Genomic DNA, 15,256 nt, shown 5'->3' on the forward strand with positions numbered 1-15,256 from the left:
ATTTTCAAGCTCTTCAGGAATGTTCTTTTAATATGAAGAAGCTACAATTTATTCAGTGGATCTTAAGACAGAGTTACAGAGCAGAGAATAATTTAGAGTTAGCATGATTACTCTGTTCTATTAGCAGCACATTAAACGTTTATTACTCTTGAAACATTAAGGACAGAAACCGGCGTAGATCATCCTTCACATTGTTTAACCATTTTCAAAAGTCAAGGAATGTGGCTCATTAAAGTGACGAAAATAAATTAGTTTAAAAAATAAATATTTCCTCTCAACACTGACATTTCTACTGTTAAAAAGGCATACACACAGCTTTAACTAGTAGCCCTATTAGATTACACAGGCTGGACGACACACACAGGAGTGCAACTAACGTCAGACAGACATTATGAAATCATACATCACAAGTAAAGGCAGTACCATGAACGTTATTGCTGCCAGGCCATACTTGATATATGAGATGGACTGGACAAAGGCTAGCTGAGTCCTGCCAGAGGACAAAGATAAATGCTGCATTCACATCAGCTGGGAAATAAGGGTTTTTAAAAGCCATTTTAAAATACGATTAGACTGTAGCTTTTGTGAGCTGCTTGAGAAGTCAAGGGTTGTAGGAATGAAGTGAAAAGAGTCAAACGTAACATTTTACATGCACTATTCAGAAGTGTAAATGTAGATCTGTGTTTGGGTTGTCTCAAATCTTTGGTACTAAAGCTCTGGCCCGTGCTACACACTGAACAGCATATGAAAACATTTTCATTGACTGGCTGGAGACAGATGTTTTGCTGTGTGATAAAATAGCGTCATGTATTTTGTTAAATGGGAAAATGTCAGGTTTGCATTTTTGGTTTGTGGTTGATACTTTAATGTTTAGTTTGCTGTAAAAGATGAGCTAATAGAAGCGTAGTCATTGGAATAGTTGAGCATTTTGAGAATTTTTCTTATTAACTAAGAGCAAGATGAGAATCATCAACATGTCTGTGTTAAGGACAGAGCTGGAGTCAGGACTAGCTAACCTAGCTTAGCATAAAGACATGAAGCTGGGGGAAACAGCTAGCCTGGCTCTGTACAAAATTAAGGTATATGAATAACAACACCTCTAAAGCTTATAATTAACACATTGTATCTAATTTGTTTTACTTACACAAACAGAAATGTAAAAAAGTTTTAGTTTTGGAGGGAGTTTCATGTTGGAACTATTTCATGACAAACAACACTTTATCCATCCGCCCACCACTTCTGTGTGGCTATATCACAGGTTGTCGGATATGGTTTATGTAAAGGCAAGTTGGTATCAAACTTGGCAATATCACTGTGACAAGACTTTGACAGGCTGTGTGCAGTCACTGAGCACAGATGTTTTTCCTCAATGTAAAGTAACAACTTGAAACTCCCTCAAGTGCGACAAATTTTCATTTCCAACTGAACTACAGCTGAGAGCAACTTCCTGAAGTCTTATCATCAGCTGGAGACTGCACAGTAGTGCTGGGAAGATGGATAAACTGTCAAGAAACAATCCAGCATGCAACTCCCGCTATAACCACACATATTTAAATTCCTGTTAACGTGTGGGTTAAACACGGGAGATACTATGTGTTAATTAGCCAGCTTTAGAGGTGTTGGTAGGTGTATTTTTGCACTTTGGACAAGCTGTTTCCCCCTGCTTCCAGTCTTTATGCTAAGCTAAGATAACCACATCCTGATTCCAGCTGTGTATTTAACACACAGACATGAGGTTGGTATCAATCTCATCTCTGAAAGAAAGCAAATAAGGGAATGATTTGAATGTGTGTAAAATAGTAATAATCTACACAGAAGCAACCAAACTGTGGATTATGGACGGTTAAGCCTGTATAAATTCTCCTGCTGGTTATTCCCACATGAGGTGAATGCAGACTATCATTAACGGGAGCAGGAAGGAGTGAGTGTATCATCAGAGTTTCACATGTCGTTGGACGGGGTGCCTTTACTCTTGCGTCCCGGCAGAGGGAAGGAAGACTTGCTCTGAGGCTGCGTGAGGCGGCTGGTCAGCTGGGTGAAGGGTTCGATGAGGGAGTTGCGTTCGGCGACGCTCACCTCCCACAGCTTCACCTTCTCGCCTCGCGCCCACTGCTGCGCCACCTCCTGGTCCACCTGACGCCGCTCCCGCAGGTCTGTCTTGTTCCCAAGCACTATGACGGTCACCTGTTGACACAACAGACACACCTGAGCTCAGTTATACCCAGTCAGGTCTTGAGGGATTGTTATTTAAATGAATGCTCTATGTTTAAGTTGTCACTTTTCTATATGGAGAGAAATGATACAAAAACACAATATACAATCAAAATTGTGATGTAATGTTGCCTTGATTTTCAACCAGCATGTCATTACTGTATCTCAGAACTTGCTCCTCTAGGATTAAACACATTTATAGAGTTAAAACATCTAGTAGATTAACAGAATATTTTGATGAATAGTTTAATTATTATAATCACTTTTTAAGCAAAAAATGGAATTAATTCACTCCCTGTCACTTATTAAATTTGCTGGTTTTCTTGGTCCTCTATGACAGAAAACAAAAGTATTTTTGGGGTTTTGGACTGTTAGTCAGACAAAACAATGTATATGAGTATGTCAACTTAGGCTTGAAGACATTGTGATGCACATTTTCACTATTTTCTGACATTTTAAAGAGGATATAGGAGCAGTTTAACGATCAGTCAGGAAATCGTTTACCCGAGGTGGAAAGCTAAACACGTCTTGACGAATCTCATCCCATGATCAGTTTAGTTAGTAGGTGACAGCCTAAACAACAGCCATAGTCATTAAATATACAGTATGGCATTTGCTTTGTGAAATAGCTTTCTGCTCTCTTCCCCAAAATGTTCATAAAAGTGTATTAACTTTAATGATGTTAGTGGAGATAGTCTTTGTTTCAAGTGAGGTGACCCCAGAGAACACTATCAACACTTGGCTATAAACACTGTGGGGAACACTGGATTCATCAATAATGAAAATAGTTGGAGCCCGAGAAGTGTTTCCTTCTTTTTGGCCTCATAATCACTTTTTAGCCTCTGATAAAACACATACATTCATTTAATTTTATCATATTAAAAAAACTGGTTCACTCAAATTACTAACATAAAAAATGAAGAAACAAACAAACAAAACATATGTTTCTAGTGGTATCTAGCCATCTACATTTTGGTTTCATTTGTTTTCAGATGTCTGTTTCTGAGATCTCTGCCTCCATCCGAACACAACAGAGGTGAATGGATTTCAACCCAATTTTTTAACTGATTGATTAAAACCGTGTCTTTCCAGAATGTCCCTGTTACTCTGGAAAATTCACTGAACACACTGTCAACATTTATCAGAGGGACTATTTCTTTGGTAGAAAGTAGTTCCAATTAAAACAGTTGACAGCCAGCTCTTTATTATCAACAGTTTCTGGAGGACACACTGATGTCATTGTTACAGTTGAAGAAATTAGAAGTTAGTAATGTAATATATCTTTTTTTTTCCCTCTAGGCAAATAAAAGCAATACTATCTGTGTGGCCTTTAGAGGTAAGAGAGAAGATGAATGGACCCTTTAAAATGTTTGGGTTCTCTTCCATTCAGTGAAACTGATGAAGCCTGATATGTCAAACAAAACATCTTTTTTGTTTGAACACTTTATGAGCAAAAAGTCAAACTTTACTAAAAAAAAAAAAGCATGAACTGAGTCTGTACCTCTTGAGCTAGTTTCCCATATAATTAGTGTGCATGCACATAAATGCAAAGGAGCCTACATGCCCACATGAATCAAAGTATATCCCAACTTCACAAACATTCCCTTCAACTCTTAAGATGTATTCAGGTGGAGAAGTACTGTACAGACTTACAACTGGAAATGGGGACCAGCTGAAATGGAATTACTACCATGAGAATGAATTATGCTGCACATTTCAAATGCTTTCAATAATGTTCTACATGCTATAAATGTCTGCTAATGTGAAAGGCAGCATAACATTTTCTGAACGCAGCTTAGTAACACATTCACAAATTATGAACGGTCATTAAAGTGTACTTTGAACCAGCCGCACCTCTTTTTTATCTCTGGACTTATCTATTTCCTTCTTCAGGACGTCTACCCTCTTGAAAGACTCCAAGCTGTCTACGCTGTAGACGAGCACGAAGCCGTCTGCCACTGAGTAGTAGTGCTTGGGGAGGTCTTGTCCGTCATGGAGGCCTTTGGTATCATAGAGTCTCAGCTGTTCCTTCACGCCACGGTCAGTTTCCACCGAGGCCACGTACACATCTTCCTGGGTCTCACTAGACTCAGAGCCTGGAAAACACAGGAACAACAAATTCAGCAAATACACTCTCAGCCAATCAGTGACGTTACATTTAAATTCGTGCAAGGGGATAATGCACCAGTATGGAAATGCTATTATAAATCAAAGGGTAATCTAATTTAGAGACTGACAACATTGATTCTATATGAATCCAAATGTAACCTGCGTGTAAATACAACAGTGCTATTTAATTATGATTCATATAATTTCAAGTGTAATACTTACCTACAGTGTGATTGCCGTACAGCAACTGTTCCAGTATTGCAGTTTTTCCTACAGCTGCCTGGCCACACACCACAACTTTACAGCCTTTTCCCATTTCGAGCCTACAATGCATGAACACAAAACGTTACATATTTCATAATTTGATCTGGCACAGGTGAGACATGTTATAATAACCATAGACTGTTAACACGGTTGAAAAAGCTAATCTCAAACTGTTTAACGTAGCTAACGTTAACATTAGCTAATAGGTTTTCTGTAGCACCTTATTCTGCGTCATGTAACGTACACATAACAATAACAGTCTGGCTGCGAACACACTTTATGTTAATAACTGGTACGTTTAAGGAAAACACCTGTCCGATACATACCGATAACTTGCTGTCTATCAAGTCTTTAGGTGTAACATGACAACCAGAGCATCCATTCTGCTTTGCGATACAGGACTTATTCTCTCAGCGCGCATGCGCGACTGACGGAGTCACCACCATCAAAACGTAATAATAAACATTCAACCCTTTTAAAAATATATATTTATTTTTCCTCTTCCTATGTATTATTTTGTTTTTATTGCACAGTCCTTTTTTTTATCATGTCATAACTCAATTCCCTGGCACTTTGTTCTTTATAATTTAAAAAATGTTCTTGTTTTTTCCTACACTACATTTTAATGTTATTTAAAACCTAATGATTTTTTGATTTGTCTGTTTTATTTCTGTTGCCTTTTTGAAGCCCTTTGTAACGTGGATTTTGAAAAGTGCTCTATAAATAAAGATTATTATTATTAGTAGTAGCAGTAGTAGTAGTAACATTTTTTTATTTAACGGTTTTCAATAAAGTTGAAAATAATAACAATAAAAAATACATAATAATAATAATTATTATAATGATATGAATATGTGATAATATATTAAATTACTGTTTTATTTATATTATATATGATACACAATGTGTGTAGTCGCATCGGACAGATAAATAAATCAAAAAATCAGTACACCGTCAATACACTAATAGCATGCCTAACAATAAAATCTAGTATATCTTACATACCTAACATCTATTACGCCGCGAGAGTTGCATGAGTCTTGGCAACGTAATAGATGTCATAGTCTTGGCACAAGACTATATGGCAGCGCTAGCTCGAGTTTCTGTTATTTGTCTACATTTTTCAACATTTAAAAAAAAAAAAAAGAAATCGTCACTTACAACACTTGTGATAATAATACAATAACAGAGAACATTTAGGCTTGATAATGAAATAAAGATAACATAGAGGACATGACTTCACTTTCAGTTTGTTGATATAGTCAACATGGTAACACGACAAATGGTCAAAGTAATAATAATAAATAAATAGAAAATAAAAAATAACTTAACAGAAAAGGTAGGCAATAAAATCAGATTTCTTAAAAAAAGAATCTTGGAATAGACTAACTGCAGTAATTTGACTACGTTTCCCATGAGCACAACAAAGGAAATACGTCACTGTCGTTTTCATAAGGCACGCTGGGATACGTACGCTCTCTCTTTCCGGCTGGTACGCCATCATGTAAGCGAGTATTTCTATGCTTTTGTACAACACGCAATCCATTAAAATCGTCTATTATAGGCTTTCATCCATTTGTTTGGCACAGGACGATGTGTAGTTACTTAATAATTATGTATACGCCGTGAAGATTTTTTGACTAACAGTGTTATAAATACCGATTAAAAGCCATTTTATCCGGCGCTGAGATGCTGTCGATCCGGGAGCCGCTATACTGAAAAAATAACGTGTTACTAAGCAGAGTCGACACTTCTATTAAATTAGTACCCTGTTGGCAGCTTTAAATATGTGAAACCCGGCTCAGGGAATATGTTTGTCTTTTTAATAATGTTGAATGCCGAGTAAGCTACTATGCTAATGTTAGCATGCTAGCTGTAGTTCAAGTTGTATATCTGCGGTGTAACTATTAGATTTTGACGTTATCTTCATGATACCTGTGTCGCTGTACTATGTGATAATCGTATATAAATGATCTGTTGTGAATGAATGCATGTGAAGTCCAAGTTGTTTGTATAGAGACAGAATGGCCTCTCTTCTGAATGCACTGTATCGTAGCAGCTTCGGGCCATGTGTTGCTGTTAGCCTGCAGTTGCAGATTTCAGCATTTTGAAGCAAATGGCTTTACATTAACTTTCATTTGCGCTATGCTGGAATGAATTATGGCTGTGTTGTTTTGGTTTTTAAGAACCTGCTGGCTCTAAGATGCCAACGACTGAAATAGGGCTTAGAGGTATTAGACACCATGCCTGATTTCAAGCATAGAGCACTTTTAAGTTAATATAATTAATTCAACACAATGTACACATTTTCTCCTGGACGACTTTTCAGACTGCCAAATATTTTCTTGTTTCAATTCCTGCTTACTGCTTTGAAACTTGTTAAAATGTAGCTCAGCTGAACAGACATGAGTTTGTTTCAGATAGAAACATAGATGCTGGCTGTATGTCGTCCAATATCAAACTAGCAATGATGGGTCACCCCACATGTTTGCATCATGTTGGATAAAGAGCTTTGAAATGTTATGATGCGTTCACTTACATGACACATGTTTCTCTTCCTCAGATAAGTCAACATGGGAGCATATAGGTATATGCAGGAGCTATGGCGCAAGAAGCAGTCCGATGTGATGCGCTTCCTGCTCCGTGTCCGCTGCTGGCAGTACCGTCAGCTGTCCAACCTCCACCGTGCTCCTAGACCCACCAGACCTGACAAGGCCCGTAGGCTGGGCTACAAGGCCAAGCAGGGTGAGTGCAGAGCCAGGATTGAGTCTCCTCCCGATAACACCTGTGTAAATGTGATCTTTCACCATCTGTCTACCATGCACATCACTTTTATTTAAGTGAAACTGGTCAAAACAGAACAGTTGTAATGTTAATGTCATGTTTTAGTCTTATAATGGGATAACTTACCTTGGATGACACAGTTCTAACTGGTTAATATGAGAGATTCAAGTAATTTTGCGTTTGTATTCAATATCTAACAGTATGTTTTTAATTCAAACAGGTTACGTAATCTACCGCATCCGTGTGCGCCGTGGTGGCCGTAAACGCCCTGTGCCCAAGGGTGCTACCTATGGCAAGCCAGTGCATCATGGCGTCAACCAGATCAAGTTTGCCCGCAGCTTGCAGTCCACCGCTGAGGTATGTTCATCTTCACTACTGAGACTGTGGCTTTAAGGCCAGAACCAACAACGTTCTGTTTCGTCACACCATCGTTTCCCTTGGTGGCGTTTGGTGAAAAGAGCTGTTGGTGGCCTTCATTAAAAAGATTTCAGCATAACACTTAATCTGATTGTAAATCATAACAGAACGATCAGGGTATTAGCTATGTTAAAGTTAGCATTGATTAAAAGCTACAGTTGGTGGCTTGTGAATAAGTCACACAGATTTGCATATATTTTTCAGAATAATGATCCCAAATGAGATGCAGGATTTGCTTCAATTTAAAGTGATACTCCATCTGAAACTGCTTACATATGAAACACACCTCCTGTAAAGATGGTTCTTAGGTTTGTTATTTAGTCCGTCATGGAGGATGATGCTGTAATCCTTTTAGATTAATAATGATTTCAGTAGATATGCAAGGATGACTGTTCAGCATATCCCCTTTATTCATTCAATTATGAGCACCACTGCTAAAATTTTACATGATGATTAATATCAATGGGCTGCTACTGTGCTGCTGTGGCTTGTTTTCCTCACAGGAAACCAGAAGTTTTGTGGTGTAAAAAGTCTCAAATTTAAATACAGCGGCTCAAATACCCTGCCAAGAATGATTGTTTTTTATAAAGTTGCAATAAACGATATTTAGCCATATTAGTTGTCATAAAACAACTATTTGCGATGTCAAAGAAGGGCTCGTGCATGTTAGTTCATGTGAGTTCCTCTGTGTCCTCCGCGTCCGTTTCCAAGATGGCGGCAATGTCACAAACTTTCTCAAATTACAGCTAAACAGTACATTAAAATATGTTTATGAAAGCATTTTAGCTCTGCCTAGTTTGACAGTTTGATCTGAGTTTCGTGAGCTGTCGGCTTTCTTTTTTTCTTTTTTTTTTCCAACTCGTTTGGATTAAGATAAATCTGGAGGTGAAAATCATTACAGAAATTTGGACTGAGTCATTTGTGGGGTTTGTTTCTGCAACATGTAGGGGTGACTTTACTCCATCTCCATGTGGAGCTGATATTGAAATGCCCGTCACAGGTCACTCAGAAGTCTCTTTCTAAATGCAAACATTACGGTTTGTCAAACACAGGTGTGACTAACAACATCAGGGCTGAAAAATGTATCAATTTTACTGAAATCACAATATGACCTACTGTCATTTTCAAATCGTCTGAGGCGCAATATTTGTTAAAGGCAAAATGAGTCAAAATATCATTTTAAATTAAATATTGTCATGCTGCAGACATGTCCTGGCCTACATGTCATATTCTATAGACTTAAGAAAATTAATTAAAATAATCATGTAAAATGATCATTCCCTATCATATCGCAAGTGCATTATCAGTCAAAATAATCACAATTAGATATTTTTCCACAATCATTCCTCTCTAAATGAAGTGAATGCGTTGTGTTTAGTTGGTATTGTGTTTGCTGGCTCACTGACAGGAGTTAATGGACACTTGATTGGAAAAGAGCAGTTGTTAAGGTTATAAGACGTGTTTCTTGCTGTGACGAGTCAAAATATCTACTGTGAACAACGTCTCACTCGTATCCACATCAGTAATGAAAGCTATAATTGGCATCATTTCTCTTCACGCCTGTATTTGTGAGTGTTGTGCTTGCGTTCATGTAGCTGTAGCAGTCCACTTGAGCCATGAAAATTGTATTTCAGACAATCCAAGAAGACATTGTAACTACATAACTATGTATGATTAAGATACTCTGGTATAAGAAAGTTGCATGTAATGACTTTCCCCCCCCCGCAGTCTTTCAGTTCAATTTGTTGTAGATGCTATTTGACAAAGATCTGCAACAGTATTTGTAGTTAGTAGACTGGCATTGACTTGTAATACTGTATATACTGTATCTCGCCAGCTGCATTCACACAAGCAGTGTCACAAGTGTCAAGTCACCACAGATTGGGAAGTTGTTGTTTCATATTCGCCCAAATAATTAAGTTAATTTTTTCACTGTAGCTACTGGTGTTGGATGTGAAGCGTCCATGTTTTTGGTTACTGTCACTGAAACTTTTGAGGTGGAGTTGAAGGTATCGCCTTCTCGGTAGTGAACATGTGTTGCTTCCAAAGAACACTGGATTTGTCATTGTTAAATTGAGCTTCTTTTATGTGATATGATCACAGAGCAGCAGCGTTGGTAAATACAAGCATGCGTACAGTTAATTGGTGTCAGCTTGTAGGATTACAGTGTTACAGTTGAAACATCTTGCTGCCACTTGGAGCTGCCAAAGCAGAGTTGCCTGTTTATGTATTGATTTAATTATCATACAGGATTTGTTTTTAATACTGACATGTCAAGTCTGAATCATTCACTCACTCTTTATTCCTTTTTGTAGGAGCGCGCTGGACGTCACTGCGGAGCCCTGCGAGTTCTGAACTCCTACTGGGTGGGCGAGGACTCCACCTACAAGTTCTTCGAGGTGATTCTGGTCGACACCTTCCACAAGGCCATCAGACGCAACCCAGACACCCAATGGATCACAAAGGCTGTGCACAAGCACAGAGAGATGCGTGGCCTGACATCTGCAGGAAAGAAGAGCCGCGGCCTGGGCAAGGGCCACAAGTTCCACCTGACCATCGGAGGCTCTCGCCGTGCAGCCTGGAAGAGGCGCAACACCCTGCAGCTGCACCGCTACCGTTAAGGCACGCCACACATGTCTGTACATTCAAACAAATAAATGCCCTTTTTATGGTGACAATCCTGTCTGCTGTTTGTTTCATTCAGTTGATGTGAAGATATGAACAATTGTTCTTTTTGGGATTTGACCAACAGAGGGTCTGAAACCTCGTACTATTAATGTAAACATGGTTTTAAAAAATCAAGTTCAGTTGAATGAATATTGCTTCTGTTTTCACTTATGCCTAATAAGACTTGTTATCAGGACTGGTAGTGTTTAAACCATGTTTGATCACTCTCCTGTGTCCTTGTATTAAGTCTCAATCAGCTTGAAGTGAAATAGGTGTTGGATGAATATGGCATATTATGACAAACTAAACAATCCAGTCTGTTTAAACTGGGTTTCTGAATGGCTTATTAAGATTTTTGTACTAATTAAGTCATAATGCCTAAATGAAGATTGTTTACACATCATTAAATTTCAAGTATTTAAATTGACCCAGTGTGATTAAAAACATGATGATTGAGTGATGAGGGCTAGTGAGAAACATTCTAGACAAAATGGTCTTAAAGTTAGAGCCAGTAAGTGACTAAATCCTTCACCTGCAAAGTCTCAGTGTTACTACTGTCCAACCAAAATAAAAGTGCAGCTTCTTGTCATGGTACTAAACCATATAATGGGACTAAAACAGTGAAAGACAACTGCATTTAACACCACTCTTCCAGGTTATACTCTGCCTTTGTTTGGTCAGTATTGGGGATCAATGGATATTTGTTCAGGTTTCAGGTTGTTGCTCTGCTACTGCAGACGTGATCGTAGATATGCTAGAAGTCTCGTAGCATTTTGAGCTCCTTAGTGTTTATTTGCAGTAATGAAACTCTTTATGGTGTTCTGGTCGAACTACACCTAAAATTGAGTAACAGTAATTTGTTGCTACTACTCCCACTGAACATTTACAAAGTTAAATAAATAGTCTAGGTAATAATTTTGATAGTACATGACATTTGGCTCAAATAAATGGCTCATGAGTACATCCAGTCTATTAAGGGACGATTCTGAACAGCTAAATATAAGTGGAAGTGCCATCAATTTACATTCTCAACCATACAATTTACAGCCTCACCCTAAAAGTTTCCTAAATGTTAGGGGGAAATGATTTAAACCAGGACATCAAAGCCTTAATCTAAGCTGCTGCCTATAACCTGCCACACTGAGCTGCTTCCAACTAATTACAGATTTTGAGAGCAAATATTCCTCATGTGAAATCCTCATGCTGTACACTTGGATTTATCCCCCCCCCACTCATCTCCTGGTTCTCCTCCAGGCTTAATCATGCAACCACTTAAAGAAACCCAATCTGGACCCCCTTTGTTCTCTTTCAATACTGACCTATTTCCAAACTGCGCCCATATCTAACCTGTTTAAAAAAAGTAGTCTGAAATGTAGTCATGTATAAGAAGAACATTAAAAAAAAGTGCACAGCAAGGACACTCCATACTGCACACAAGAATGACTCCTCTGTATTAATTATAATGATATTAGCACAGACCTTTAACTCCATATGAGCTCAAATACTTCCTCAGAGCTTATGACAGAGCACTATATTGAAAACAAAGCTGACCTTCTCTGTGCTGTGGAACATATAATTTGCTATCAGAGTCCTATTTTAAAGTCACTGGCTCGTGAAAATGTATTATTAAGCATTTGTGTCTGCCATTGACCGAACTATGAAGAACCACTGCCAACCCACAATGTCTGTTCATGGTGTGTGAGTGTTATAGTGTAGGTGACTGTGGCTGTTGGGGAGGTGGGGGTGTGAGTTCATGTGAAGTCTGGGAAAGGTGTAATTCAAGATGTATTTGGGTGTGAAGTGTTTCAGACTTGCATTTGTGTCGCTTGGGATACTATCAGCTCTTTATACATAAAAGAAAAGGCAGGTGTTATTCTATATTTTATTTATTGTCTGCAGACACCCCAAAAAGATCAATGCCAACAATGTGTTAGTCTCTCAAAATGTTTAAACTTTCCCAACTGTGAATCCAAAGCGACAAAAAAATGTACATCTTTAAAAGCAGGTCACAAATATATTGTTTCATTTTGAAAAATAGTCTCAGTAATTTCCAGAAACAGCTGGTCACTGTAGTTTTTAGCAAATGTTATTCAAACAGGAGGAAATAGTGCATTTGTTGGGGACTATTTTCAGCAGTGGATTAATACACATTTGGTTCTGAGTGAGTATTTCAGGCAGCAGGGTAATGTAAACTACAATGTGTTCATGGTAATGGGGGAACATGTCACCCAGTAGTTAGCAGTTTAGCGTAGCTTTTAGCAAACATTACTCAAACAGGAGTAAATAACACATTTGTTGGAAACTTTGTTGGTAATTAGCTTTCTTGCTGAGAGTTAGATGAGAAGATTGATACCACTGAAATGTTTGTTGGCTAAATACAAAGCTATTGCTAGCAGTCGCTTAGCTTAGCATAAAGACTACGGTGAAACAGCTAGCCTCACTCTCTCCAAAGTTTAAAAAAAAATCTGTGTACCACCATCTCTAAAGCTTACAGAGCCTGGTCGGGCCCATGGAGCAAAAACATCACTAATTGGTGCTCTTGGTTTAATAATTCATGTTCTTGACTTAATTTGTGTTCTCGATTCAGTAATTTGTGCTCAGATTTAATCATTTGTGCTCTTGATTCAGTAAATGGTGCTCTCAATTTAATCATTCATGCTCTCTATTTAATCATTTTTGCGCTCGTTAACAGATTTAACAGAATGACTCTCATGCCATTCTCTCATCTGGCATACACCCTTTCAATATGGATCAATTGGATTTAATGAGATTTTACATTGATCTTGGACAAAGATATGTTGATCTATTTAAAGCACAACACTGTGTTATCTGTGAGTTTAAAGCCATAAACACTTTAATACTCCTGCGGATGTCATCCAGTTCATAAAAACTCAGCTTCAGAGTTGCTTCAAGGATGCAGAATAAGTGCAAAGAACATGGCTTTTTTTGTGAGAAAGCAGGATGTACGGCTAATCCTGACTGACTTGGATCCAGCTTGGATCAGTACTTTATCCACAGCTTTGCCTGGAATCTAAAGAGCAGCGCTCTGCTCTGAAGGTTTAAAACGTCCTTCCACATGCTAATATAACCCAGATCAATTTCTTTTCACATTCATAAATGCTCCCTTTCAATTTTTATATCGATAACATTTATTCTTTTGAAGGCACGTCTCTGCAGGGACAGGAAGTAAAGATCAATCTGTATTGATGTATGATGTACGCAGGTAGGGGATAGAACAGGTTGTTCTGAGACTCAGATAACAGATACTCATATGACATATAATAAAATGTGTAATGCAGCCATTCATTTCTAACCAAACTTGATTTCCACTTTAATTTACAGATTAAAATACATCATCTCCTGTAATTGTTAAGGTCTGTTTAATAGTTGCTGTTCCCCACAGAATGTAAACACAGACCTCTAAACCCTTCAGTATAAAGCTTTAATCAACATTTTATTGTACATAAACTATATTCTAGCAGCTTGTAATTCCATGAATAGAAACTAATCAGTAACATGCTGAGAGGAGCATGTGAGTGCTGCTATCCAACCCAACAGGGTGGCAGGCTAATGTACACTTTACAAATGGCTTGCAATCACAACTTGTATGACAACATGGACTGAAGTCCTAAAAATTCCATAACGTCTGGGCAAACTCCATCTGCTGATGAAGATGGTATGTTATCACTGAAATATCCAGAACAGCTATTAAATGGACCTTGTGGTGACACGGTTTAAGAAATGAGCTTTTTGATATATTGACCTCCAGTATAAACTAGCTCTGTTTTACGGTCACCGCATGCATACATCTGATACTAAAAAGATATTATCTGAATTAGCTTTTTGTGTTTGTGTTTATTTATGAGTTCAGTCTTTTTTTTTTCTTTTTTTTTTAAAGCTTTTAGTAAATGAAAGTTAATCGTGGAGCTCAGAGAAAGTAAGTCAACTCATAAACATGTCACTCTAAAATAAATAGTTCCTACAAAGTTCATAGTTCCTGATAAACAGTCTAATTTACCACTAAAACTTCCACACTCTCTTATGCATATTGGCTACATTTGTGTGGAAAATGTGGTCCTGTGACTGACGGCTATTAAAAGTTGGTTATTGCTGGTCAGTTTAGAGCTAATGTAACAGTCCTGAATGTTCCCTGATGTGATTTTTTTAATTACATCGTGGTGCCATATTAAAACTCAAATGATTACACTCTTATTTGAATGGACTATGAAGCCTTTATGTAGATGTCAAACCACTAAGTACCAACTGTGCCATTTTATTCTTGTTCTTCAGGTTTGGCCAGCGTTAGTGAACACTGAAGCCATCATGTTCACTGTGATTATGACAATTAACTGCTAACTGCTTGTTCGGCATTTTTCACTCTGCAGGAGAGCTCCATTATCCTATAAAAGCAAACAAAAGAAGCACTTTTCCAAGTCTTGAATGTGAAAGTTTCACCGAGAGCAGAAACACAGTCACACATTTCACTTCTGGTATTTGGAGGTTTTGTTTTCTTAACAGAATAAATGTGTGCTTGCTGGCAACTTTTATCAGCCAGAATAATTCAGCTGCCAACAGCCTGCAATATGAACATTAGTTAATTCTTGTAACGACCATAAAGCAACACAAAACTTTTGGGTCAATCTGTAAAGGAAAGTCTTCAATAAAGCTGCTCAATAATGCTTTCTCTCTCCCTTTGTACTGTGACCGTTGGTTAGTGTTTTGAATTTCTTTGTGTTGAGATGAGAATGAGTTTGAGGTGGACAGGTCCAGCAAACTGGCAGCTGATTTATGTTCGGCATGCTGA

The 15,256-nt window shown here is 38.0% G+C and overlaps 2 protein-coding genes across 3 annotated transcripts; one reads left to right on the forward strand and one right to left on the reverse strand.

Annotated features, from left to right (window-relative positions):
• Positions 1-102: 102 nt before the first annotated feature.
• Positions 103-7,213, reverse strand: nkiras1 (NFKB inhibitor interacting Ras-like 1). 2 transcript variants are annotated; one of them, XM_042434775.1, is made up of 4 exons: positions 7,124-7,213; positions 4,543-4,643; positions 4,066-4,307; positions 103-2,184 (listed from the first exon to the last, which is right to left on the reverse strand). In XM_042434775.1, coding segments are annotated over exons 1-4 (588 nt in total). In that variant the 5' UTR covers positions 7,126-7,213; the 3' UTR covers positions 103-1,941. The 2 variants fall into 2 exon arrangements, with proteins under 2 accessions (XP_042290709.1, XP_042290710.1); XM_042434776.1 differs by lacking the exon at positions 7,124-7,213 and adding an exon at positions 4,911-5,020.
• rpl15 (ribosomal protein L15) lies at positions 6,007-10,463 on the forward strand. The gene is made up of 4 exons (XM_042434774.1): positions 6,007-6,088; positions 7,148-7,329; positions 7,589-7,725; positions 10,101-10,463. Exons 2-4 carry the CDS (start codon positions 7,158-7,160, stop codon positions 10,404-10,406), a joined length of 615 nt encoding a protein of 204 aa, XP_042290708.1. The 5' UTR covers positions 6,007-6,088; positions 7,148-7,157; the 3' UTR covers positions 10,407-10,463.
• The last annotated feature ends 4,793 nt before the right edge of the window (positions 10,464-15,256 follow it).

The sequence above is a fragment of the Thunnus maccoyii genome, chromosome 15 (genome assembly GCF_910596095.1).
Source record: "Thunnus maccoyii chromosome 15, fThuMac1.1, whole genome shotgun sequence".
Taxonomy (NCBI): Eukaryota; Metazoa; Chordata; class Actinopteri; order Scombriformes; family Scombridae; genus Thunnus; species Thunnus maccoyii.